The 26829-nt window shown below is 47.1% G+C and overlaps 1 protein-coding gene across 4 annotated transcripts; it reads right to left on the bottom strand.

The window, feature by feature from the left end:
* On the bottom strand, window positions 1–26153 carry Hmgb3 (high mobility group box 3). 4 transcript variants are annotated; one of them, XM_047535899.1, is made up of 5 exons: window positions 26027–26153; window positions 2679–2833; window positions 2262–2401; window positions 1602–1776; window positions 1–994 (listed from the first exon to the last, which is right to left on the bottom strand). In XM_047535899.1, exons 2-5 carry the CDS (start codon window positions 2826–2828, stop codon window positions 857–859), a joined length of 603 nt encoding a protein of 200 aa, XP_047391855.1. In that variant the 5' UTR covers window positions 2829–2833; window positions 26027–26153; the 3' UTR covers window positions 1–856. The 4 variants fall into 4 exon arrangements, with proteins under 4 accessions (XP_047391855.1, XP_047391853.1, XP_047391854.1 ...); XM_047535897.1 differs by lacking the exon at window positions 26027–26153 and adding an exon at window positions 4999–5075; XM_047535898.1 differs by lacking the exon at window positions 26027–26153 and adding an exon at window positions 4793–4926.
* Window positions 26154–26829: the final 676 nt, after the last annotated feature.

Raw genomic sequence — 26829 nt, 5'->3', positions numbered from 1 at the left:
AACAGTTTTAAAAATGTAATACTGTTTATTTAACTTCAAAAACATTTCAGCATTCTAAACATACAAAAAATAACATAACATTGCAAATTGTATTTAAGTACAGAAGGTTCTTGAACTTTCATTGATGCAGTGGCTCTTTGCTGACAATGAAGAGTTCTACAGTTTGTTTGAAAACAAAGTTTAAAATCTACTGTACTTAACTAAAAAAAATTCAAACACTTCTCATGCCAGCTGACCCCCCTTTTCCACAACTAAGAAAGGCAGCAGAATGCTATATCACTATATACAAAAACAAGACAACCTGAAGCTAAATGGATGCCCACCGCAGTGTCAACAGGTCCAGCCTCACAGTGCACGCCCTGAGCTATGGCCCCTCCAAAAGGCATCTTCCCCCACAGCCTCAACGCCAGCAAGGAGCATCAAGAGTTTTTCTTGGTTGTTTTGTTCTTTTTACAGACTATAGATATGTACAGTCGATAACTGAGGATTTCTAGCCAATAACCATATAGTTAACACCACCTTACAAATTAAAAAAAAAATGCCAGAAACATCTTCAAATGCCTTGTCACACCAACAGCAAAGTGCACAGAGTGAGGAGAACACGAGAGTGCCTTTTCATTTTAAAAATGTTTGGAAATATGTACAACTTTGATACAGTTTCAGGGTGCTCTGGACACCCAGGGCCACTTCATGTAAACCACTGACAATTTCTAGAGCACTTTGAGAGACTACAATATGATCGTGATCAAATTCTGTAACTGAACCTAATGAGAGAAACAGACACATCTAAAATGAGATGTGTCAATCACGGCGCTCCCCTACTCTAAGGTATTCACAAGGAGACGGATAAAGTTTTTTATTCATCCTCCTCCTCCTCCTCCTCCTCTTCTTCCTCCTCCTCTTCTTCATCTTCCTCTTCCACTTTTTTCCGGGCAACTTTAGCAGGACCCTTTGCGCCATCAAACTTTCCTTTAGACTTATAGTCAGCAACATCCTGGAAGGAACAGGGACACATTCCAAATCAGTGTCCAAGCTCTCCTGCAGCTATTATAGCAAAAGGTAGAAGCATGCAGCCTTTACCTCACATAAGAAATCAGGAATTGAAAACAAGTGAATAAAACAGGAAATAGGGCTGCTATTATATTCCAAGTATCTGTTTCCATATACAAAATGGATTCTTGACCATTCAAATTCTAAAGTTATAGGATACTCAAGTGTCTTTTAGGTCATATTAACAGCCCTATCAATTTTCCCTTATCAATTTTTCTTTTTTATTTTTTGCAGTAGTGGGGATGGAGTCAAGGGCATTGTACTGCTGGGCAAGCAATGCACTACTGAGCTGGATCCCCAGCATTGCACTTGAAAACTGGGGCTGAGGATACAGCTCAGTGGTAGAGCGCATGATATGAGGCCCTAGATTTGACTCTCAGCACTGCAAAAAATTATGCCCAAGACAAACATCTGTTCTAAGCGTGACTACCAGCACACAGGGCTGATCTTGAGAGAGAGGCTGTTGCATGCTGTGCCAAGTACTCAGCCTTGCAAAGCAGCCACATTACCCCCAACCCACCAATCTTATGGCAGACTCCAGTCCACCTTACCTTCTCATATTTCTCCTTCAGCTTTGCAGCCTTAGTTATGTATGGCTGCTTTTCACTGTCACTTAAGTTATTCCACATCTCACCCAGCTTTTTGGCCACATCTCCAATGGAGATACCAGGATTTGTGGACTTGATCTTGGGGCGGAATTCTGAACAGAACAGGAAGAATCCAGACCTTGGAGAGAAATATATAACTTAGAGAATCCACAAAAACATGAGTTTAGATTAAATTCCCATGTTCTTGAGCTCATGTACCTCTCAGCATAAGTTCTCCCTGAAGTGAAGAAACACATACTACATTCAATGCTATAAAGCTATAGATTCTAGAATGGTTAAGATACTTCAGAAATGTATGGTGCTTTATTTCAGTTACTGGCTAAGGAGTAAATAACATACCTAAGACATTGGCTTCCAGAACCAGGGTGCATCCTTCCCAGTGGAAGAGCCAACAGGAAACTACTGCACATGCACTTACACATGACACACACAGAGAGCCCACAAACACATCAGCCCTAACTATGGACAATGCTGGTATGGCATTTTAAAGCTCACAAAGTACAGAATTCTTTGCAGAGGCATCTCATTTCTTAGGTAAAATGTCTTAAAAAATCTTCCAAGTAGAAAGAAAGCTCTTGTTATTTCAAGTCTATAGTCACTTACGGGGGTCTTTTGGGGGCATTAGGGTCCTTTTTCTTCTTGCCTCCCTTAGCTGGTCCATAATCCTTCATTTCCCGATCATAGCGCACTTTATCCGCCTTTGCCATTTCATCAAATTTAGATTTCTCCTTCCCAGACATTGTCTGCAAAGAATAGGATCTGTTAAATTCCTTAATTCAGTGAGTACATACTTGCCCAATTTTTCTATAATTAAAATGACATCTATAGAACTACTTTGGGGATGAAAGATTTAAATTATTAGAGCTTTCACAAATAAAGGCACACACAAAATTCTAAAGGCAAGTAAAATAATGTCTAAGTTAGAAATAAAAAAGAGCCATGTGGGGTGACTTTGAAGGTAAGTAACCCCAAAACATGAACTCCAACTAAGCCTAGTATGAGGATGCAAAAGAAAAATACCTTCCACCTCTCAGAGCACTTCTTGGAAAATTCTGCAAAATTGACAGGGACTTCTGGATTTTTCTTCTTGTGTTCTTCCCTGCAAGTCTGCACAAAGAAGGCATAAGCAGACATCTTGCCCTTTGGTTTCTTGGGGTCACCTTTAGCCATCCTGACTGTGATGGATGGAAAAAAGACAGACAAAAAATAAGGAATGACAACGAGGAACAAAACTACCAGATATGCCAAAGGAAGAGCAAAATTAAGTTGTTAGAAAGCCCACTTCACCAACGCCTGACACCACTTGCAGCAGAAGGCAGAGTAAGAAAGAAAGCAGCTTCACTGTCGCTTGTCATTTAACTTTTGACCAGCATGAAGCGCGCTGGTTTGCGAGTTACTTCTCCAGAGCGATCAAGTTCTCCAAATGGAGCTGACCTAAGTGGGGTGGCTCCAGTGCTACATTACTGAAGCAGTATGTTTTGTAAACTACAACACAAAGTGGGAAGAGCACAGGGAGGAAATATTTGGAGGGGTTATGTGACATAAGCTTGAAGAAAATGATTTAAAGCTAGCTGGCTATACGTTTAAAAATACTGTCATCTCCATACTGAAGAAGATCAAAGGGGGGAAAGACGTGAATAGAAAACATTTGAAACATCACTACCGGACAATTCATTTCGGTTTGTGAAAATGGGTTTTAAAACATAATCTGGAAAGTGAGCAGGTATCCCTTGTACTAGTAGTTGAAATCCGTCACTATCTAAAGGGGGAGAAAAACCAAAAAGGCTAGTCTTGCCCATGTGTAAAGCAGAATGCAGGTCCAGTCAGGAATACTTTCTCTAAAGTTTCCAAATAAAAATGCAGCTGTGGCGTGTCATCGTCCCTGTCCCACCCCCCAGCTTCCCGCCATCTTTTCCTTTTCCCACACCCAAGGTCATCATGTAAAACTAAAGCACTCCCCTTGGCAGCGACCGCCCCCGGGGCTGCATTAGAGACCCGCAGTGGCAGCGCTTGCGGGGCGGGACCCGGAGCAGGGGAGCCCCAGCCGGCAGCTGGCAGCCCGACTCGGCCCCCGTGCCCCGTCCCCCGGACACCCATAATTCACCTTCCATTTTGTCAAAAGCCTCCTGATGAAAGAAAGTGCCCCTCAAATCCGATGCTGCCACCCCCGGGGGGCGCGCGGAACCGGGGGCAGCGGCGGCAGGCGTCCGCTGGGGGTGTGGGGCCGGCCCGCGGCAGCCGCGGCAGCAGCGGTGGCGCCCGCCGCGCCTCCTTAGCCCCGCTCGCTAAAATGGCTGATCCGCGCGCGGCCGGCGCAGGCGGCGACGGCGGCGGCGGCGAACAAAGCGGCCCGGGCCCCGCCACCGCCGCCGCCACCCGCTTGCCGGCCCCCACCCCGCCCCGCCCCGCCGGGGTCGCCCGGGGCGCGGGGGCCACTGGCCGGACCTCCCCGCCCCCCCGGCGAGGGGCGCACTCCTCGGGATAACAAAGGCGCCCGTGCAGCCATGACGCTCGGCCGCGCAGGGGCCCGCGGCTGCGCCCCCGGCCCTTCACGCCGTCCGCCCGGGGCCGCGGGCGCCCGGGCCCGAGGCCAGAACCCGCTGCGAGCTCCCGCCGCCGGTTCCGCCCGCCTCTCCGCCCCTCGCCAGAGTCCCGCACCACGCCAGCCATGTTAGCCCCGGCGGCGGCGCCCGGTGAGCCGGAGCCTGGCGGGGGGCAGCCGGCCCGAGCCCCCCCGGGCCGCCCGGCGCTCCGCGACGGCCATGTTAATGCAGAGCGGGCAGCGCAGCCCGCGGGCCCGCAGGGCGCCCGGCCAAGCCCTGGAGCGAAGTTTGCCCGCACCACAGCCTCCGGCGGGCACCCGCTGCCCGCCACCCGCTGAGTCCGTCTCGGGCCGGGGTGCACCCGGCCCCCTTCTCGCTGCCGCCGCCCGCCTGGCGCCGGGACGCGCGCCGCCAGCGCCCGCAACCCGCAGCCACCCCTCATCTCGCGCCGCCGCAGCTGCAGGAACATCTGGCCTGGAAGCCCTGGCCCCTCGGCCGCCCCTGGGGGCGACTGCTAAGTGTGGTTCCGCGGAGGGTGCCAAGCCCCGAAAGCAAGGAGCTGGGGCGAAAGCATTTGAAAAGTTGAAACACCTGAATCGCGTCTTCCTTCCCGGCCACCTAGCAAGAGGGAAGGCGAAGGGGCGGGAAGGGCGCGGGAGGAAAGGCAGGGGGAGGCGGCGGCAGGCGCGCTCGCGGCGGCGCGGGCCGGAAAGTTGTGCAGGCGCTGCTGCTGCTGCGGCGGCGGCGGCGGCGGCGGCGGCGGCGGCGGCGGCGGGCGCGGGCGGTGCGAAACGTACCTGTATTGTTCGCTAGTCTGGGCAGCGCAGGGCACGACGCGCGGCTCAGCGCTCCCCAGCCTCGCGCTAGCTGCCTCCACGAGAGCCGCCTGATTGGCCAGCGGGCTCCGCCGTTTAAAACAGCCTCCTCGCCTGACCATTGGCTGAGGGCCTCATGCATATTAAGCAGGCGCGGTCGCCCATTGGGCGCGGCCTCTGGGATCATTCATTCAAACAGAACAACCCGCCGGCGCTGGCTGCGGAGGCAAGAGAATAATAATAATATTCTCACTTGCCTACCCCTGCCGCACCGTCCTCTCTGAACTGAGCTGCGATCTCGAAGGACTTTGCAGAGATGGCCCCTCAATTCCCAGAGGTCTTGGCCTGTGGCGTGGGAAGGCGAGGTCGAGCCCAGCTGCTCTGCCCTCTGCTCCCACCGCGCCGCGGCCTGCACGCCCCCGGCCCTGGCCCCTGGCCCCTAGTCCGCTCCCCTGCCCGGGAAACCTCCCTGGACCAACCAGCGAGGACCGACGGTCCTCCATCTCTACCCAGTTCCGTGGCAAGGCAGCGGCAGGAGCTGGTTATAGCTCCCTCCTCCATGCCCCGCTGAGAGACGCTGCATTCTCTTGGAGACTTGGATGTTTCGGCCCTCGGATCCCACTGCCCGCTCCAAAGGAGTCTGACTCAGTTCTTGCAGATCGCGTTCCACTAGACTCTTTGCACTTATTGCCGGAAAGTCTGTATTTGCGCCTGCAATTTCAGAAATGGCGGACTAGAAGACCCAAAAGGAGTTTGATAAGAGCAGAAAAATTGTCAGAAATTGTAGTTTTGTGAACAGGGAGTAAGAGTGAAACTGGTCCCTCCTCACTGTCTCTGTTCAGATAGACATTCCTTCTTCCATCTGGACATACCTCCTGGTGAAGAATAAGTGTTTGGAATGAAAGAATGAATGGGATTTGACTTGGTCTTGACTTTGTCACTGGCTGATGCATAGCCTTAAGCAAGTCACTTGCGGGGGGGGGGGGGAATCGGTCAATGGTTTTCAAAGTGTGAGGTGGCCAGTGTCACCTCTCTAATGGATGTTTGGAAATTTATGTCGATTTTTGGTTACCAAGAAGACTGGAAGTGTTGCTAAATTGAGTAAGAGAAAGGGATTTTCAGGAATGCCTAATGTCCTGCACTGGACAGGGCCATTACTAAGTATCTCACTCCAAATACTAATATCAACCCTGTTTGAAGAACATCTGAGAGCTCTTGTCTCTTTGAGGTTACCACAAACTTCCTGGAAAGGATGAAAGAAAAGGGAAGGGTGAGAAAAATGAGAACATTTTAAAGGCTGAAATTTGAAGAAAATAATACAAAGGAAGAAACATGAGTTCATCCCCCCCCCATGTGACATTCCGTTTCCAAAGGCCACAAGATCCAGCTATTTATGATTCTCATAGTTTGAAAGGAGACTCACCATAAGATTGATTTTTCAAGTGCTTTCCATAGAGTGTGATTGGGTTTGAAGTGTGCAAAGGAACTAGCCTCACACAGCACCTGTCTCCCCAGACCTTGCCAAGACATCCTCTGAGGCCCTGAAGCTGGAACACCTAAGCATCCAAACCAGACCAAAAGACAAAAGACCAAAAGACAAAGATAGTGCCGCTTTTGACAAGAACTGACAGGTGTCAAGTCACTATCCCAAATCTCCAATCTACAGACTATCAGGAGTTCAAATCTTAGACCACCTCATCTGACCCTTCGCCCCTTTAGAACCAGCTGAGTGGTTGCTTACCTTCTAGACTATCTCCAATTATAGAGAGCTTACCTCCTCCCTTCTTGGATGTCCCTTCCATCTCTAGCCATATCCAAACCTTGGGGACCACCATCCCACACACAATCCAAATCCTCACCCTTCAGAGATTCATGCCAGGCTAGGCCTTTTCTCCAGGCACACAGTTCCAGCTTCTACAACCAAAATCTCAGGGCCCAACCTGCCCAAGGTGGAGCTGCTTTCTTTTCCTGAGTCCCCTGCCTCTGCCTAGCCCAGAGAAATCCCCCCATGTGATCTGACCTCCATTCTGCTAGAGCATATTGACCTCTCAAGATTGTCAGACCTTCCTAAGTCAGAGATTTGGGCTGAAGTTTTAGGACAGGGTCTCTTTCTGAGCCAGCTACTGCCCAGCATCCTGCCCACACTGGGAAGTAACACTTAGTATTCCCATAGGCAGCAGCTTGAAGGCCCAACCAGAAAGATAAGAGCATCTCCAAACCACCCAGGGCCCTATTTCCCCACCCAGCTGCCACAATCCCACCCCCAACTTCTTTCTGCACACTTACTTCGAAAGTGAAAAGGGTTGCTCCTGCTCTTCGAGGGAGGTGTTTCCATCTCTGCTCTAGAGAAGGCTCCACCTTACAGGAGCTGAAGCACTTGGTGTGAAGCTTCAACCTGTGGTTGCAATCATCAGAACCTTACAGAACATGACTATGACATAGCTTAGAGTGTTAGAGATCTGAAGGTGCCATGGTTCCCTGCTCCTACCGGCCACAAACAAACACACGTCCTCTTCATTTTCAACCTTGCCACTTCTTCCAACTCCTCCTCAGGACTCCGCTTAGAGTCTCAATAACTTGGTTTACCTCTATGCGGCCTAGGGGATTGCTACCTCACCAAATCTCTCATAATTTAATTCCATGTACATGTATTGAATGACTTCTAATGAATAACAGAAAGGAGATGAAATGGAGGGTAGGGCTGGAAGGAAGGGACAAGGCTGTGACCACTTGGGCTCTGTTGATGACTTCCTAATTTGCTCTTGGACATGTCATCTCACCCCTCCCAGCCTCAGTATCCTCTGTCAAACCAATTCAACCTGTCTTCTCCACCTAGACCACTTCCCAGTCTGATGGTGAGGGAAACTGTGAGTGAGGGTGGTCTGGTTGTCACTAGTCAAAAGCTGCCCAGGGTAGGACTGATAACCAGTGTGGAAGATGAAGAAAGTAACAGAAAGCCAGAGGTGTCAGGGACCACGAGGCAGGTCTCCTCCTCTGTGCAGCAGAGAGATCAGTTAATATATGTTGTTTTGGGGGTAACTTCCACAGAAGCCCAGACCAGCTAAGCAAATAAGCAACTGATGGGGTGAAGGAAGGTGCTTTAGGCCTCTGCCCTGACCTCTGGGGAAAGCACTTCAACCCATCAGTCAACTCTGAGACCCAGTACCAAGTAAAGCCTATCCACAAAGGAGAACCTCACACTAGAATCCCTTAAGCTGCTCAGCTGCCTAGAGAAGTTATTAAAACATTGAAAGTAAATAAGAAATAGGATGAAGTGTGGCAAATGCTATTTAAAGAGGTTTTCAGTTCCTGTCAGTTGAAGGTCCCCAAAAGATTAAGAGAAATTCTTATCATTCAACAAAGATGAATCTCTGATCCCCTGGTGTAACCTCTCCCATGTCCCTGCACAAGCCTCTAAGTCCTCACTTGGGTACCCAGCACTTAAAGTAGAATTGCCAGAAACCTAGCCAGGCCAACTCCCATTTAATAATCAATGTAGGACTGGATATGTGGTCAGCCTAGCATGCCCAAGGCCCTGGGTTCAATCCCAGCAACACACACACACCAACAATCAATGGAAGTGTAGGGGAATGGGGCAGGGTGTATTAGTATGGGACTGTTGAATCATTTAAAATAACACCCTTGAAAAGGGGTCTCCAGTTTTAAACAGTGGCCCCAGATTAGGTCCACAGAGAACCCAGTGTGTGCGGCAGGCCTGTATCTCCGCTCCCACTACACCCCACCATACAGGCTCCTCAGGCCTCCTGACACTCTGAGGCCTAAAGTCCTGATCAGGTCTTGAGCCTTGGGGTCTGAATGTGATGCTGGTCTGCACAGAGGCATCTGGGTCCTCACATTTGGAAGCAGCTGGAGGCAGCTCCTTCCTACGGCACTGAGCTTGCCCTGGGGTGGGATGAGCAACCTTTACCAGAACCACAAAAGGAACTTGGAAGCCAGGGTCATTTAGCCTGACACAGTTCCCTTGAGCAGCACAAGTATCACAAGGGCCCTTCTCAGGTAGTCTGAAAAGCAGGAAGTGGGTGAGCTTGGAAAGGACTGACTGCATTTTATCACCCACACCCAGGCAGGTAGGAATAAAATTCTAATCTGCAAAAGCCCCAGGGACAAGGACACTAGGCAGACCGGGCCTTTTGGGAAGAGGTGGTGGAAAAGAAGCCCCCATGCTCCTGCCAGACACCGGGTCCTGGGAGAGCTCAAGAACCCTCCACTGGGGGAAGAGAAGGAACAGCCCTGCTCTGACAGACCTTGCCATCTTCACCATGTTGCTGGGTAACCTGGTGGAGAATACCTCACCTTCAGCCCCCATCCCATTCAGAGCATGCACACTCACAGTAATCTGCCACCTTGCCCTGAGTTTATGCAGTGGTGGTCCTTCTGTGTCCAGGACTCTGACTCACTAAGCAGCTAATGGGCCAGCAACTCCCTCTTAGGGAAAAGGTACAAGCTGTCTATCTTTACCTGAGCCAAAGGGATTCCCACAGCGGGAGAGGGGGAAGCTGTGGGTTTGGAGCAGCTCTTTAAAAAGTGCTCCTGCGGCTGGGCACGGTGGCTCAGGAGGAGTGCAAGTTCAAAGCCAGTATCAACAACTTAACAACTTAGTGAGGCTGTAAGCAACTCAGGGAGACCCTGTCTCTAATAAAATATAAAAAAGGATATAAGATCAATGCACATAAATCTAATGCATTTTTATACATAAGTGATGAATCTTTGGAAAGAATAATTAGGAAAACTACCCCATTCATAATAGCCTGGAAAAAAATAAAATAGTTGGGAATCAATCTCACAGAAGAGGTGAAAGACCTCTACAATGAGAACTACAGAACACTAAAGAAAGAAATTAAAGAAAACCTTAGAAGATGGAAAGATCTCCCATGTTCTTGGATAGGCAGAATTAATATTGTTAAAAAGTGCTATACAGATTCAATGCAATTCCAATTAAAATCCCAATGAGGTACCTTACAGAAATAGAGCAAGCAATTATGAAATTCATCTGGAAGAATAAGAAACCCAGAATAGCTAAAGCAATCCTTAGCAGAAAGAGTGAAGCAGGGGGTATCAAAATACCAGATCTTCAACTCTACTACAAAGCAATAGTAACAAAAACGGCATGGTATCGGTACCAAAATAGAAAGGTAGATCAATGGTACAGAATAGAAGACACAGACACAAATCCAAATAAATACAATTTTCTAATACTAGACAAAGGTGCCAAAACTATGCAATGGAGAAAAGATAGCCTCTTCAACAAACGGTGCTGGGAGAATTGGAAAACCATATGCAACAGAATGAAATTAAACCCCTATCTCTCACCCTGCACAAAACTCAACTCAAAATGGATCAAGGACCTTGGAATCAGACCAGAGACCCTGCATCTTATAGAAGAAAAAGTAGGTCCAAACCTTCAACTTGTTGGCTTAGGATCAGACTTCCTTAACAGGACTCCCATAGCACAAGAAATAAAAGCAAGAATCAATAACTGGGATAGATTCAAACTATCAGCAATGCAAAGAAAGAGCCTACAGAGTGGGAGAAAATCTTTGCCAATCATACTTCAGATAGAGCACTAATCTCCAGAATCTATAAAGAACTCAAAAAACTCTACACCAAGAATGAAAATAATCCAATCGACAAATGGGCTAAGGAAATGAATAGACACTTCACAGAAGAAGATCTACAAGTAATCAACAAACATATGGAAAAATGTTCAACAACTCTAGTAATAAGAGAAATGCAAATCAAAACCACCCTAAGATTCCATCTCACCCCAATTAGAATGGCGATTATCAAGAATACAAGCAACAACAGGTGTTGGCGAGGATGTGGGGAGAAAGGTACACTCATACATTGCTGGTGGGGCTGCAAATTAGTGCAGCCACTCTGGAAAGCAGTGTGGAGATTCCTTAGAAAACTTGGAATGGAACCACCATTTGACCCAGCTATCCCACTCCTTGGCTTATACCCAAAGGACTTAAAATCAGCATACTACAGAGATACAGCCACATCAATGTTCATAGCTGCTCAATTCACCATAGCCAGATTGTGGAACCAACCTAGATGTCCTTCAATTGATGAATGGATAAAGAAACTGTGGTATATATATACAATGGAATATTACTCAGCCATAAAGAACGATAAAATTATGGCATTTGCAGGCAAATGGATGAAATTGGAGAATATCATGCTAAGTGAGATAAGCCAATCTCAAAAAAACCAAAGAATGAATGATATCGCTAATAAGTGGATGATGACACATAATGGGGGGTGAGAGGGGTTAGTGTTAGTGTTAGAGTTAGGGTTAGGGAGGGGGGCAAGAATGGAGGAAGGAAGGACTGTATAGAGGGAAAAGAGGGGTGGGAGGGGTGGGGGGAAGGGAAAAAATAACAGAATGAATCAAACAACATTACCCTATGTAAATTTATGATTACACAAATGGTATGCCTTTACGCCATGTACAAACAGAGAAACAACATGTATCCCATTTGTTTATAATAAAAAATATATATATATATAAAAGGGCTGGGGATGTGGCTCACTGGTTAAGTGCCCCTGAGTTCAATCCCCAGTACCAAAAAAAAAGTGTTCCTGGAGCTGGGGATGTAGTCCAGTAATAGTGCTAACCTAGCAATTCTGAAGCTCTTGTTCCATCCCCAGCACTGAAAACAAACAATAACACATAAATGCCCCTTCTCCCTCTTTCTGGGTCTGTTTCTCCTCTTGGAAAGGGGGAACCCCAGTGAGTTCCTTAAAGCATCAGCATACTTAGGATTGCCAGTACGGCTCCACAGAGGGACTTCAAAGTAACACAGTCCTCCTATCTCCATACACCGTCCCTCCCCAAAAGCCTGCAAATCAATACAAACAAACCTGAGAGGTGGCCTTGCAAAGGTCCTCTGCATGAACCAGCACACTGTAAGAGGACTTTAGACACGGGCCCAGTGGATGATGAAAGTGTGACTGTGGAAAGGACAGCATTCAGGCCATTCTGAGCATGGTGGCCAGAGGATCCCTGCTCAATCAGAACCCTCTCAGAGTTGCCCTATCCTGAGGGCAAACCCCAGGCTTCACAGTGGCTCTCAAAGGATCATGTGATTCATCCCTGCCACATACACCTTGAACTGCATCTCTCAATTCCCTCCTCATCCTGGCCAAGCAAGAGCCACCTCAAGATCATGGCACTTGCCTTCCCACTGCCTGAAATGCTTTCCTCCTGTGAATCTGCTCTCACCCTGACCTCTGGTAGGTCTCTTGCCTGTGCCCCCCATCCTGCTTTCTTTTCCTGTGTGCACTTAACACCTTTACAACATTTATCTTACTGATTGACTGACCCCGCCTGTCCCCCTACCACCACACAGTTAGCCTTGTAAAGGCAGGGTCTTCACTGTGCTCTCTTTTCCATTGTCTCCCCAGTATGTGGCTCAGAGCAATCGTTCCATTAAAATTCATTGAATGACGCTGGGTGTGCTGACACACACCTGTAATCCCAGCAGCTTCGGAGGCTAAGGGATTGTGAGTTCAAAGCCAGCCTCAGCAACTTAGCTAGAGCCTTTCTCAAAATAAAAAATAAAAAGGGCTGGGGATATAGCTCAATGATTAAGCACTCCTAGGTTCAATCCCCCCAAAAATATATCGAATAAACAAATCAGTTTCCCTTTGATCTTGACCATTCCATGACCATGATCTAGGTAGGCCCCAGGGCAGGAGGGCTTCCAAACATTCTCAGAGAAGAATCCCCACCCTCAAAAAATTTACAATCCAGACAGATTCGACACACCACCAACTCTAAATGAAGTGTAGGTGAAATAAATGTGAAACAGAGGCACAAGCAAATAGAGCAAGCAAAATTGAGAGGAAGGTTTTATGGACAAGGAGGTCAATTTGAGATGGATCGGGGGGCTAGTGAAGTTTCCATGGTCAGAGAAGGAGCAAATGACCTCAGACTACAGAGAAAGCAGGATTCTTACACAGTGTGGTAGAGCTGCTCCAGGGACACAGAGGCAAGGCACAGACTTGGCAGGCCAAAGGCTGTTCATGGCAGAGATTGTTATCTGTAAGTTCTCTCCAGCAGGCAATAGGGAGACATTGCAGGAGTTTGAACAGGGGAATGGCCCAATCAAAGCTGTATTGGAGAAAACTGTCCCTGCTGCTGTGGGAGGATGGGCCTGAGTGGGTGAGGGGGCAGAAGCAGAGAGATCCCTTAGGGGAGATTGCAGGCCATAGCTGGCTTGGATGTGGATTTGAGATACTGGCATTGTGGGTCAGGAGAAGTAGCTGAATTTGTGCCCCACTTGTCCCTCAGTCAATCTCCCCTTAAGAGTGGTCAGTCCTCCAAGGGTTTCTCCTCTCATGGCAGTGAGGTGTCCCCCTTCTCTGGACCCCAGTCATTGCCCTGCCTATCTGCAGTCTCCTCTAGTGGTGTCCCTGCACTCTCAGTGCTAACTCCGCCTTCTCTCCTTTCTCTCACTGGGAATGTGCACTTGCTGTACCCTAAGCAAGTGCTACCCAGCCTGGAGTCCTTGGCCCAGTTGCCACCACCTCCCCCAAAAGGCTCCCTGATTTCCCAGGTCCATATTTTCCTTGCTCCCTCTGGCCTCCTTTATGGCACTTCTCAGAACTGTTATCTGGCCTCTGTTTGGGTGATTGCTTGTTGAATGTCAGTGTCACCTGGCCTCTCCTGCAAGTGGCACAGGGCCTGGGGCCCAGAGCCTCTGAGAAGTATTTGATAAATGAAAAAGCCACAGCAAGTAAAGAAATGGCTGTGTTAGTGGATGCTAGGTGTGGAGGGCATGCCCCTCAGAAGGAGGCAGGCAGCCCTCTCCCTGAAACTGTGGTCTGTTTGGTTTTTTTGTTTCTTTTGTTTTTTGGGTTTCTGTTTTTGTTGTTGTTTTTAGACATACATGACACTTGTGGTCTCTTTGACCCAAACAAAGAAGAGGACCTGACTGGGGAGAGGACAAATGCCAACTGCACAAAGGAATCATTTCAATCAGGCAGGGGATTCACTGTATCCACCTGGTTCCTTGAGGCTGCACAGGACAGAGCCATGGACTAAGGAAGGCAGGGCACCAGAAACATTCTTCCTCTTTTTTTGGAGCACTGGAACCTACCGTTCATTTACAGTGCTAACTAGGTGATAGGACCCACCTCATAAATTGTGGGGATTAAATGAATCAATGCAATCTGAAACACTTAGAGCAATGCCTGGTACGAAATGCATGCACAAGAAAGGTTTGCTGAGGTAAAGGAGTCATCTTTGATTTCATTCTTAATTCTTCAGAGGATGTAGGATATCAGTGACTGGAAGATAATCCTTTGTGGCACAAGGTTGCACTGTGTTCTCCTACAACTGAGAAACAGTTGCCCCTGAGGGGAGGCCTGTCTTCCCTAGCTAATTACCTATCTCTAGGCTGCCTGTGACCTGAACTATAATATCAAGACAATGTGACCTGAAGCATCTGAATGCACACATATGTACACACGCACATACACTGTCGGCACTAGCCCTACCTCTAACACCTGGTGGGGGCCTGGTCCTGTGTACCTTGTTCTGCTGAGGAGTAGGGTGGGAGCACATAGGCCATGGCACCGTAATTACCAGGGCCTACTGGCAGCTTCTCCAAGGCAAGGACTGAATCCCATACTCTCAGTGACTCTACCTCCAAAGCCTGGCACTGAGCATAAGCTCAGTGAGTGTTTGCTCTAAGGGGGAGTTTCACCTCCAGTAGAGCTGATGTGCATTTGGTGAGGGCTGACCACATCCTTGTGTCCTTGTGTTCTGTCTGGACAGGCGAAATCAGTTCACAAAATATTGGGCAGATAGCTCAGTTTTGCCAAGACCAAATCAACAAAGGTACAGAAGAAAGGCTAGTAACCCAGAAAACATAGGATGGAGACTCTGCCGTCTGCTCTTCCAAGAGCCTTGCTGATCCTCAGATTCCCCTTCAATACAGTCAGCAAGTTTCACTACATACTAACATCCACTGGAGTATGAACTCCTCAAGGGCAGGGATTTTTTTGTTTTCTTTTCATCATGTTTCCCAATTGCCTAAGTGACAGCATATTATATATGTCCAATGAATATTTGCTGAATGAATGGATGAAGATGCTCAAATTGCATGGTCTTCTGATGGTCTTGTGGTGAATTAGGGAAGGTATGCTGTATTCACAATAGTTCTCCTCTATTTGATAATGTCTTATAATGAAAATAAGGGTTTTTTTGTTTGTTTTTTGTTTTAGTGGGGGCTGGGTATTGAACTCAGGGCCTTGCAAATCTACCACTGAGTTGCAATCCCAGCCCCATTAAAAGTATGGTGTGACTGGGTCCTATATTTGTGCTGGGCACCTGTCATCCCAGCTATTTGGGAGGCTGAGGCAGGGGGATTGCTTGAGCCTAGGAGTTTGAGATCAGCCTGAGCAACATAACAAGACTCTATTTCAAAAAGAAAAAGTGAGAGAGGGAAAAAAGAAAGAAAGAAGCAAAGAGAGAGGATAAAAAGGAAAAGGATAAAGAAGGAAGGATGAGTGGAAGGAAGAAAGGAAGGAAGGAAAGAAGGAAGATCGTAGGCCCCACTTAAGGAGTTAGGCACAAGCTTAGGAGATGGAGACTGGAGGATCTGGACTTCCAGGCCATCCTGGACAACATAGGAAGACCCTATCTCAAAGAATATGTATGATGTAGCTCTCAAGTCAGCCTACCTTGAGATGTTTCAAGTAAAATCCTTTCTTTTAAACATGATTTATCTAGGTTATCATCTCAAATTTTCTACTTCCTTTTGCTTATATTTGCACCTGACCCGCATGATCCACTGGTTAACAGAGAAAAGGGCGATCAGATCAAGTGATAAGGGTAAAGAACTGTAAGGCGAAACTACAAATGGCCCCAGTCCAAGCAGAGAACATGATGGGAATGCTGATGCTGAGAATGATGCTTCTTGAATTTTGTTCCTAAGTGAGGTGCTTGCCATTGCTGTGTCCAGCAATGGTCATATGAGAGGCTTTGATGTATTTTGGAAAAACCAAAGTCCAGAGAAGGCAAGTGTTTTGCCCAAATGTACCAGACCAGACCATCACTGGTAAACTTGGACTAGAACTAATGTCTTCTCTGCCCCAGTCTTTTTTTTTTTTGGCACCAGGGCTTGAACTCAGGAGCACATAATCACTGAGCCACATCCCAGTCCTTTTCTGTATTTTATTTTGAGACAGCATCTCACTTAGGGCCTTGCTAAGTTGCCAAAACTGACTTTGAACTTGAGATCCTCCTGCCTCAGCCTCCTGAGACACTGGGATTACAGGTGTGCACCACTGCATCGGCTCCCTTAGGCTTTTTAACAGGACTTCCTGCCTGGTTATGTTCAGAGAACAAACAAACAAGGAGGACTTGAATGCACAGAGGGCATTTCCAGTGTCAATGACCATCCTGGACTCTCTGGCCTGCAGAGAGAAGAGCAACAAAGGTCAAAAGACCTGAGGTAATTGCTGAAATCATCAGATGAGTTATCTGCCAGTACCAGATCCCAGCATGTCTCAAACTACACTCTCCAACCTCAGCTCCTGCCCTCACATCCATGTTCAGAAAATGGCACCTCCATCCAACCAGCATCTTGCTCAGCTCCCCTCCCTCCTGTATCTCCTGCATCCATGTGATGGTTAGATCCTACTGATTCAATCTGCTAAACATGCCCTGAATCCAGCTTCTTCTGCCTACCTCCCACTACCCAGAGTGATCATCTCCACTGCCCCATGGCTACAATAGCCCTCCACTGTCTTCCAGCTCAGCCCTCTCATTTTATCTCCACTCAGCAACTGGAGGGATCTTGTATAAATGTAATTTTCTATACAGTTTAAAACCTTTCGTTACTTCCCATAAGCTTGAGATAAAGCCCTAGAAAGATCCTTTGGCATTTCTTTCCAGTCAGGTTCCTGCCACTGCCCCGCCCCCATCAATACACAGCACTTCTCTGCCTCCAAGTACTTTGCTCACATTATTCCTGAGGGCTGGATTTCCCTTTTCCCTTCATCTCTATGGAGATCCTGCTCACATTTCAATCTCAAATAACACCTTCCTTTTGAGGCTTCCTGGATGCACTCAACTTAGACTGAAATAAACCATCACAACGAATACAACATTTGATTGGCAGCTCTGTAGAATCCCAGAGCCAGGAAAACCAGGTGTTTCTGTGCCTTTCTACCTTCTGTAGAGGACCTAGAGTGCCCAGAGGGTAGAAACCACCTCCCAGAGCTCTCTAGACCGCCCGTTGTTCTATAAACATGGTACGGTCTGCACATATCTCCAAGAAGCACGTGGAAACTAAATCCCCATGCCAGAGTGTTTGGAGATGTTTAGGTCATGAGGGCCCTACCCTATGAAGGGATTCATGCTGATTATAAAATGACTTGAATGGCTCCTTGTCACCCACATGATGCCTTGTGTCATGTTATGAGGCAACAAGAAGGCTTTCACCAGATGCAGCCCCTCAACCTCGAACTTCCCAGCCTCCAGAACCGTGAGCCAAATAAATTTCTGTTCATTATAAATGATCAAGTCTGAGGTAGGCTGTTATAGCAGCACACAATGGAATAATTGGTCTTCACTAGGAACTCAGAGTAAAATTGGAACAGAATTGAATTAGCTTGCTGGTGTTCAGCAACGAGGGGCAGCATTGTTTAGTAATAAATGCAGCAACCTAAAAGCTCTGGGGGAAAAAAGGATGATGAGAGAGAAAAATCCGCAGTGACCTTGCTGCTGTTGTTGCTGCTGCTGCAACGGCCTCTGGGAAGTGCCTCCCACTAGCTTCCTGCCTTTCATCTTAAAACTTGGGTGATGATAATAATGATGAGGGATCATACTGAAGCCCAGCTTCTGGAACACTTGATAGGGGATTCAGAGGGAAGACTATCAAAATAGGCATCACTCTTTCTCTTGGAGATCTTGTTCCACTAATACAGTTCCTGATTATGTGATGGGCCAGCATATGTTGCTAGCTAATTTAAATATTTATGGTGGGTTTTCAAATTGCCTCTTAGTATGCCAGAGTATTGACACCTTTTAAATCCTATGACATTACAGGTGGGAGGACCTTTAACATCTAGTGTGAATTGCTCCTTTTCTAGATGGGGAACTCAGTCCCAGAGAGAGCCAGGAGTTGAATCGAGGTCATATGGGTGTTAGTGACAGAGCTAGGCCTCAAACTCAGGACTCCTGGCTCACTTCCCTAGGCTCTGCTAATTGCACCACACTATCATTTCTTCCCCAAAAAAATGGGGACTAGAAAGCTTCTGATACTTTGGAAATGGATGTGGGTCAAGTTTATCCTGCATCAAAGGAAAGGGAGGCACATAATTTTCTGGGAAAGGAAATGTAAGAACTGGACAGAGATGGTGAGATAGCTCACTGAAGGGTAAGAGAAATACATGTGACCTCCCTCCATACTGCCTGCCCTTCCCCAGCAAAGCTATTCCACAGAGGTGCTGTCATTCCTGTTGAGGAATAACCCTTGAGATATACCACTCTTCCCTTCCCTCCCAAATGGGTAGAAGTGGGGAGAGATCCCTCAGCTCTGTGTGGAATCTTGGTTTTCACAAGTCTTTTGATCCACTTGTAGCCAGATGGGTAGCACATCAACTGCAACCTCCAGAAACTCAGAAAAAATGCACTAGCCTTGCAGAATGAGATCTAGAACAAAGCAATATAAATCACTCCTGGTGAAGATACGTCCTGATGGGGCTATGACTTTTGGGCATACAGGCTTGCTGTCATGTTGTCTTGAAATCCTTGAATACAAAATTGTACCAAGGGCATATGGTGGGTACAGAGGTCAAAAGCCCAGACTTTATAGCGGGTTTTTAAATCAGTTCTTCGCATGCCAGAGTACTGACACTGGAAAGAGCCCATGCTGGGAGTCAGGTAGTGGAACTTGTGGTCCTAAGCTGTGCTCTGGGGTCAGCACTTGCCCTTCCTCTTTACATTTCCCTCTGTTCATGTATGACACACACCATCTTCTGGCAGCAAGGCCAATCAAAGCAAAACCAACTTATAAGTCCCATTTGACTTTTATAGAAATAAAAATAGCAAAGCTCAGGTAAGCTCCCAAGTTGACAATCTTTCATGATATAGGAATGAAATGTGGGTTCCTTATTCCTGAGTTGAACAAAAAACAGTACTATGCTTTTACATTGAGACATGGGAATGTAGAGAAAAGTAATGATGGGAATTATTTGGGGAGAAGGGTCTTAGAACTTCATTGTTGAAAGGGACTGTGATTGACTGAAAAGTAATTCCCCAAGAAAAATCCACATCCCAATCACCAGAACCTGTGAATGTTAACTTATGTGGAAAAAAACATAAAATGTTTATGCAGATATGATAAAGTTTAGGATCTTGGGGTAGAGACTATGATGGTTTGTCCCCCAAAGGTTCATGTGTGAAGGCCTAGTTCCCAGTGTAATAGAATCAAAAGGTAGTAGGATCTTTAAAAGGCAGGATCTGGTGAGAGGTGATTGGGTCATGACCACCCTCAGAAGGAAATAATGTAGTTCCCATAGGATTGGATTTGTTCTATGGAGAGTGAGTTGTTATAAAGTGAAGTCACCCATGTGACAAAGCCAGATGCTGGTGCCATGTTGTCTGGATTTTCCAAGCACTGGAATCATAAGCCAACAAAATGATATTCCTTCCTTCTTTCCTCCCTGTCTTTCTTTCTTCCTGGAACAAGGGATTGAACCCAGGGGACCTCTACCACTGAGCTACACCCGGCCCTTTTTATTTTTTTATTTTGAGACAGGGTACTGCTAAATTACTAAAGTTGCCTTCAAACTTGCCATCTTCCTGCTCAGCCTCCCAAGATGCTGGCAGATAAGATTAATGGATGGAACTAGAGAATATCATGCTAAGTGAAATAAGTCAATCCCCCAAAACCAAAGGCAGAATGTTTTCTCTGATAAGCTGATGCTGATCTATAGTGGGGGGTAGGTAGGAACTTTGAATTGTGCAGAGGGGAGTGAGGGGAGGGGAGGGGGTGCAAGGGTGGGAAGGACGGTAGAATGAGACAGACATTATTACCCCTATATACATGTATGATTACACTACTAGTGTGACTCAGCACCATGTACAGCCAGAGGAATGAGAAGTCATGCTCCATTTGTGTACAATGTGTCAAAATGTATTCTACTGTGATGTATAACTAATTAGAACAAATTTTAAAATAAATAAATAAATAAATTGAAAAAAGAAAAAAGCCTCAGGTATTTTGTCATAGCAACACCAAATAGACTAAGACAAGATGTTATCTTGGATTATCTAGGTGGGCCCTGAATGCAATCCTATATCTTTATGAGAGGGAGACAAAGGAAGATTTGATGCACAGAGAGAAGACAATGGGAAGTTGTGAAGTTGGAGTAGACAGACTGAAGATGCTAGTCTTAAATACTGGAATGACGCAGCCACAAGCCAGGGGCTATAGGCAGCCACCAGAAGCCAGAAGAAATAAGGAAGGGATTCACTGAGGAGGAGTGGGGCCCTACCAGCACCTTGGTTTGAGCCCAGCAATACTGATTTCAGACCTCAAGCCTCCAGAACTGTGAGACACTGAATTCTTGTTGTTCAGAGGCCCCAGTTTGTGGATCTTTGTTATAGCAACCCCAGAAAACTAACACCAGATCCTTGAAGTTAACTTAGTCCAATCATTTTCATACACGTAATAGCAGCAAAATTAATGACTTTTTGAACAAAATCATTGCCTGTAGATACGATAGACGAAAGTGAAGGGGAGATGGTTGATAAAAGAAGGTCAGTGTTGTGTACATCCACAAGACTGGGATCCTAATTAGAATAAGATATACTCCACCTTTGTACAAATATGTCAAAATAGACTCTACTGTCTTGTATAACTAAAAAGAACAAATTTTAAAAATAATTTTAAAAAAGAGAGTCAGTATCCCTGTCAGGTCGCCATCTCCATGGTGGCTTGTGAAGCACATTACAGAACCTTCCGCCAACAGAAGGTGAAAACATCCATCTAGTTCAACCACCTCATTGTACAAATGAGTGAGTTGAGGCTATGGGGGCTGAGCAACTGACTAAAGGCCTCTCTTGGTGAGTAACAAGGAACATTTTCCAGAAGGAAACCAGGCACGTTACTTCTGCCTGATCTCTACTCTTCCCTTGCCTGGCTTGACTAAATCCCATTCTCCCAAGCAAACAGCCAAGAAGACATTGGTATCTCTAGATGAATCTTGTTTTTAGCACCAGTTTCTGTTTTGAACAAGGACTGCCAGCTGTGCCAAATGTGATGAGGCTCAAATGAAATATTTGCTCATGAAGAGCACAGACCTTGGGCAAGGCTGTTAAAGCATCTTTTGAGATGAAAAGCCACTGCTTGATTCTTCACCTGTATTTGGATGTTTAGTTTCCTGGGTCTGACTGTAGCTATGACAGTAAAGAGTTGGGCAAGAATGAAGAGCAGAATTAAGCATCTGTTGGTGTACCCCAAAATACGAATCCTTAAGTGGCTCAAGGAGAGCCCATAAGAGAACACAGCTGAATGCACAACCAGATTTTTCTTGTTGTTGTTAGATTTAAAAGTATCGAAGGTCAGTTCTGCTAAGAGGCCTTTGTGGAGGATAAAGAAAAGGTTACAATAAAATATTACTCCCCTTTTCCCTCTGGCCTTGGTAGTAACAGACAAAACATTAAAAAGTCGGGTTCTCTTTCGTCCCCAAGCATAGTCAACATGTGATGGCATTTTCAAAGGGAATTTTACAAGGAACAGAGAGGAACCCAATGGGAAATTAAGCAAACAAGTGCAAAGCCCTCTCCCCAGGGATTAAAATGGCTGACCATTTGCCAAACTGATTCTGAATTCACAATGATTTATAAGACTATCTGGGCCACTGACTCCGTTCTACTTTGCATCCCTGTCACTTGTCAAAGTGGCATTGGGAGAAATATTGCATCTGGCAAAAGGGAGGCAAGGGTATGTTTCGAGAACGAACAAAACAATGGGAAGCCTGCACCAAGGCCAGGGGGCGAGCCAACATCAGCAGCCGCTCAAGGTTGCTGGGAGGGAACACTCAGCACAGCAGATGGAAAACAACTGTCAGGCGACAGCAAATGGCATCAGTGTAGCTTTCTTTGTTCCTTGGTATGACTAAGGAGGGTGTCCTCCCTCTACTCTGGAGGACACATGGTTCCTCCCTTTACAAATGGAAGGGGAGAATGTAGCTCACTGGCTGCCGCCCACTGCTGCAACTAATGGGACAATGTATCTTTATGCAAAATACACAATGGCACTTCAGGGGTGGGCCAGCCTTCCTCAGAGAGGACCTCTCACAGACTTTTTCTCTTCCTTTGTTTACTGTGGTCCTCAGGTAATGGACCTCAATTCCTGGCATCCCCACCATCATTGGTCTGTGAGGATCCTCTCCAGCTGAGTTAATCTAGCCATCTATGCAGTCCTGGTCATCACTGCTCTCCTCTCCAATTCCCCTTCCCTCAGTAGCTACCACTTGACTACGTGCTCTGACAAAGAGAATAGAGGAGCGTTTGTGTACATTGTGTGTGTGTGTGTGTGTGTGTGTGTGTTTGTGTGTATGTGTGCACGCTAGCGTGTGCACGCACAGGTACATTTTCCATAAACAAACGTATTGCCCTGGAGAACATGTGGGGTTCCTTGATGGGTGCTTTTCCATTCCCCTGCAGGTGTGTTAACTCTCCATTTCACTATGTGTCCCTAAATTGGATACTTGTAACAACTCAACTACTTCTACTTTTCCTCAGTGGTTGCCTCCAATCCTTTGTTAGCACAAGCAATGTGCAATGATTGTGGTACAGGTCCCTGAAACAAGCTGAATAATGGCCCTCAAAGCTATCAGGTGGTAGGTCCCGTAAATGTGAATGTTATATGGAAAAGGGGGCTTTGCAGATGTGATTAAGTTAAGGATTTTGAGATTGGGGGATTATCCTGGATTATCAGGTTGGGCTCAAAATGCACTCACACGCTTTATTAGTTGTCTGTGGCTGCCATAACTAAGTATTGCAAATTCAGTAGCTTAAAACCTCAGAAATCTATCCTAACAGCTCTGAAGGCCAGAAATCTGAAATCGAGCTATTGGCAGGGCCTCACTTTCTAGAAGCTCTAGAGTGAATCCTGTTTTTTTTTTTTTTTGGCGGTACTGGGGATCGAACTCAGGGCCTTGTGCTTGCAAGGCAAGCACTCTATCAGCTGAGCTATCTCCCCAGCCCTAGAGTGAATCCTTACTTGTCACTTTCAGATGCAAGCAGCCCATATATTCCTTGGCTTGTGGCAGAATCACTCCAAAATCTTCCTCCTTCTTCAGATGGCTTTCTTTGTATCTCTGTGTGTTCTTCCCCCTCTCCCCCTATTAAAGCACCAGCTATTGAATTAAGGGCTCCTCCTCATCCAGTGTGACCTCATCTTAACTAATTGCACCTACCAAGACCCTATTTCCCTTAAGATCACTTTCTGAGGTTCTATGCAAACATGAGTTTTAGGGGATACTATTCAACCCACTATGCTTGCTTTCTTATAAAAGGGAAGTAGATGTAGATTTCAGGGAGAGAGAGAGAGAGAGAGAGAGAGAGAGAGAGAGAGAGAGAGAGAGAGAGAGAGAGAAAGAGAGAGAGAGAGAAGTAAAAATGCAGCAGAGAAGTGTTTGAACAATAGTGATACAACCACAAACCAAGGAAGGCTGGCAGCCAGCAGGAGCGAGAAGAGACAAGGAATGGATTCTCCCATGAAGCCTCTTGAGGGAGCATGGCCTTGCTGGTACCTTGGTTTAAGTCAGTGATATTGATTTTGGACTTCTGGCCTCCAGAACTGTGAGAGGTTATGTCTCTGTTGTTTGAAGGTACAAAGTTGGTGATAATTTGTTACAGCAGCCACAGGAAACTAGTAGTCCCTTCGTGTGCCTGCAGCAGACAGGGGGCATATTCAGGAGTGGGCTTGCCTGGGAAGTGTGGGCACAGACCTTTGATCTCACTAAGTGTTGCCAAGTGGCTTTCCGAAGCAGCTGCACCCATCTAGCTGGACTGCCATCAGTCCCACACAATGGTTCCTCTTTCTCCTTATCCTAGGCAACGCTTGGCATCAGACAGCTGAGTTTTGCCAATCTGACATGTGCACATCCTATCTCATTGTTTTCATTCGCATTTCTCTGGTTCCTAGAGAATCTGGAGCCTGAGTCCCTCCTCACATACATACTCGCTAGTCTTTTGGGTTCTCCTTCTGGTAATTGCCTATTCATATGCTTTGCTCATCTTCCCCTTGGGTCTTTTTCTTGTTGGTTTGCGAATTTTCTTGTATATTTTCCCCATTAATCTCTTGTCAGTTTTAAACCAGCAAATATCTCCTCCCCATCTGTCATCTGTCTCTTAACTCTATCTTTGCTGTTCTTCCAGAAAGGAAATCCTTAATTGTGCTCTAATGAAATCTAGCCAATTTGAGGCTGCCAACAGGAGGGTGTACTGGTGTGTGTGTGAGAGAGCATGCCTGTATTGTGCATGTGTGTGATGTGGGTGAAACATGAGCACGCACCTCTGAGTGAAGGTCACCCCCAGGGATGGGTCCCTTTGCCACACTTTGGGATTAACTGCTCCTCTGCTCTCCCTGCTAACACAAACAGTTCAGCACAGTGGTTCTCAGACTTTAGTATGCACTGGAGTCACTCAGAGGGCTTGTTTAAACTCAGATTCCTGGGTGCCACCCCCAGAGTTTCTGATGCAGCAAGTCTGGGATGGGCAACAATATGCATTTCTGATAAGATGCAGATGACGCTGGTGTTGCAGGCCAGGGACCACACCTGGAGAACCACTCTATGGTAGACAGGGAAGGCCAGCATGATAATGCTTGGAAGAAATAGAAACCACTGATGCCTGTCATTGACCAAGCAAATCAGGAAGTGTGGAGAGGGCAGGAGAAAGGCTTATAATCACTTAATGCCAGCGTTGAAAGGTACCCAAGGGAATATGAATGACATAATCTGTGACAGAAGGGGAAAATGAGGCCCGAAGGGGGTTAATCCAATTAAATGGTGGTGGAGTTTAGACTGCCCGGCCAGTGTACTTTTCACATCCCCTCTCCCATTTTCCTAAAAGACATGTACTTTGGAATGGCCAACAGACCTCTCTGACAGTCAGTCTCCTTATAACATTCCACACCAGTACATCCATTATCATGGCTTGTCCAGCAGAATGAAGCCGAGCAGCACCTAGAAAGCATCCAAGTAGAACACATTCTTTCCTTCTTGGGCACTTTGGAGCAGCACCGGGGCCACTGGGTGTGCACCAGATGGAAGTAAGGGACAGTAGACTGGGAGGTATGGACAGGGATGGGGTGTCATTGGAAGAGCAAATCCCAGCTAACTCTAGGCTTCCTGAGACCAGGACAGGAGGTGACTTCTAGTGCAGGCTGGCCCCACCTTGGGACCTCACTGCCTCCTCCTCCATTTGGCAAGGGAGAGAGCATATTCTCCGGACAGACAGCAGAGAATAGGAGAAGCAAGCCTTGTGCAGCTACCCAGTTCAGCTAGGGGGTGGGGCAAGCAGGGAGCTCAGAGGGGAGTGGGAGGAATGTTTGCCCTAGAGGGAAGGATGGAGGGAGCCTGGGGCTAGTGAAGGGAGAAGGGGGAACCAAGGTGGAAGGGATGCTGGGACATGAGCCACAAGGAGAGGGAAAATGAGGAGGAAGTGTCCAGAGAAGGGCAGGAAGGCAAACAGACAGGAGGGAAATTGATTACCCTCGGAGAGGGAATGGCCTAACTTTACTGGAGTGCTCAAAAGGAGGCAGCAAGACTGGGTACAGTGGGAGAACCCCTGGAGACACAGTCACATTAGGTATTCAACTTGGGCACCTCTGTGAGACAGATAGTAGATGGGAAAGAGTTTAGAAAGAGTGATATGCTTTCTGGAAAAGAAAAGTGGAATAGTCCTGACACTCAGACCCCAACCTTCCTTGTCTCTCTTACCCCCCACACACACCTTACATTCCTACTTCCAGTTCTGACGTCCAGCCTTCCTGGTTTACAGCAAAACATCTGCCAAGTTGGGGAGACTGACAGGCTATCCGGAGATTCCAGTATCCTGGGTTGCCTGTACCATGCCAAGGTAACCTTGCAGCACTCGCCGAGCACACTGGGCACCCACCTGTACCAAGCTGGCTGACTGTGGGGCCACAGAGTGCAGTCAGGCAACTGCACTGCCAGCTGGGCTCAGGTCCTGGCATTTGGCCACTGCTGAAGGGCTGCTTTGGGACTTTACCCTCGCTCTGGATCTTTCTGAGGCCCTTGCATCAAATAGTGGGAAGCAGGCCAAGGAGAAGGGGCAGGAGGATGTGGCCCAGCATGACCCTTAAGCCACTTGGCCTGCCAGCACCCCAGCAGCTGCCACGCCACCTGCCCCTGGGCTCACAAGGACTCATGCAAATGGAGTCCTGGGAGCCTGCGTAACCCCTCCTGTCATTCATTTGTTCACTCATTCATTCATCCAGACCCATTAATTGACTCCCTGCTGTCAGCCAGTTACTAAGCTGGGCACCGGGGCTTTCAGGATGCCCGCCCATGGGGAACCCATAGTTTCCCATGAAGTCAGACATGAACTGCTCATTTCAGTCATTGGCATGATTCCAGCACTTTCTCCAGCTTTCCTGAGTTTCCCCAAATCCTGTCTTCCCTGGTTTCCCCAGTGCTACTTCCATAGGTTTCCCTAGACTGGCTCTGGACAGTATCTCATGCAACCAGTCGTCAGACCAGAGGACCTTGGTTCTTTGGCTTGTGCGCCACCCC

This window comes from Sciurus carolinensis, chromosome X (assembly GCF_902686445.1).
Source record: "Sciurus carolinensis chromosome X, mSciCar1.2, whole genome shotgun sequence".
In the NCBI taxonomy this organism is placed as follows: Eukaryota; Metazoa; Chordata; class Mammalia; order Rodentia; family Sciuridae; genus Sciurus; species Sciurus carolinensis.
The sequence above is the reverse complement of the archived record's forward strand: the minus strand, read 5'-3'. Positions and strand labels throughout refer to the sequence as shown.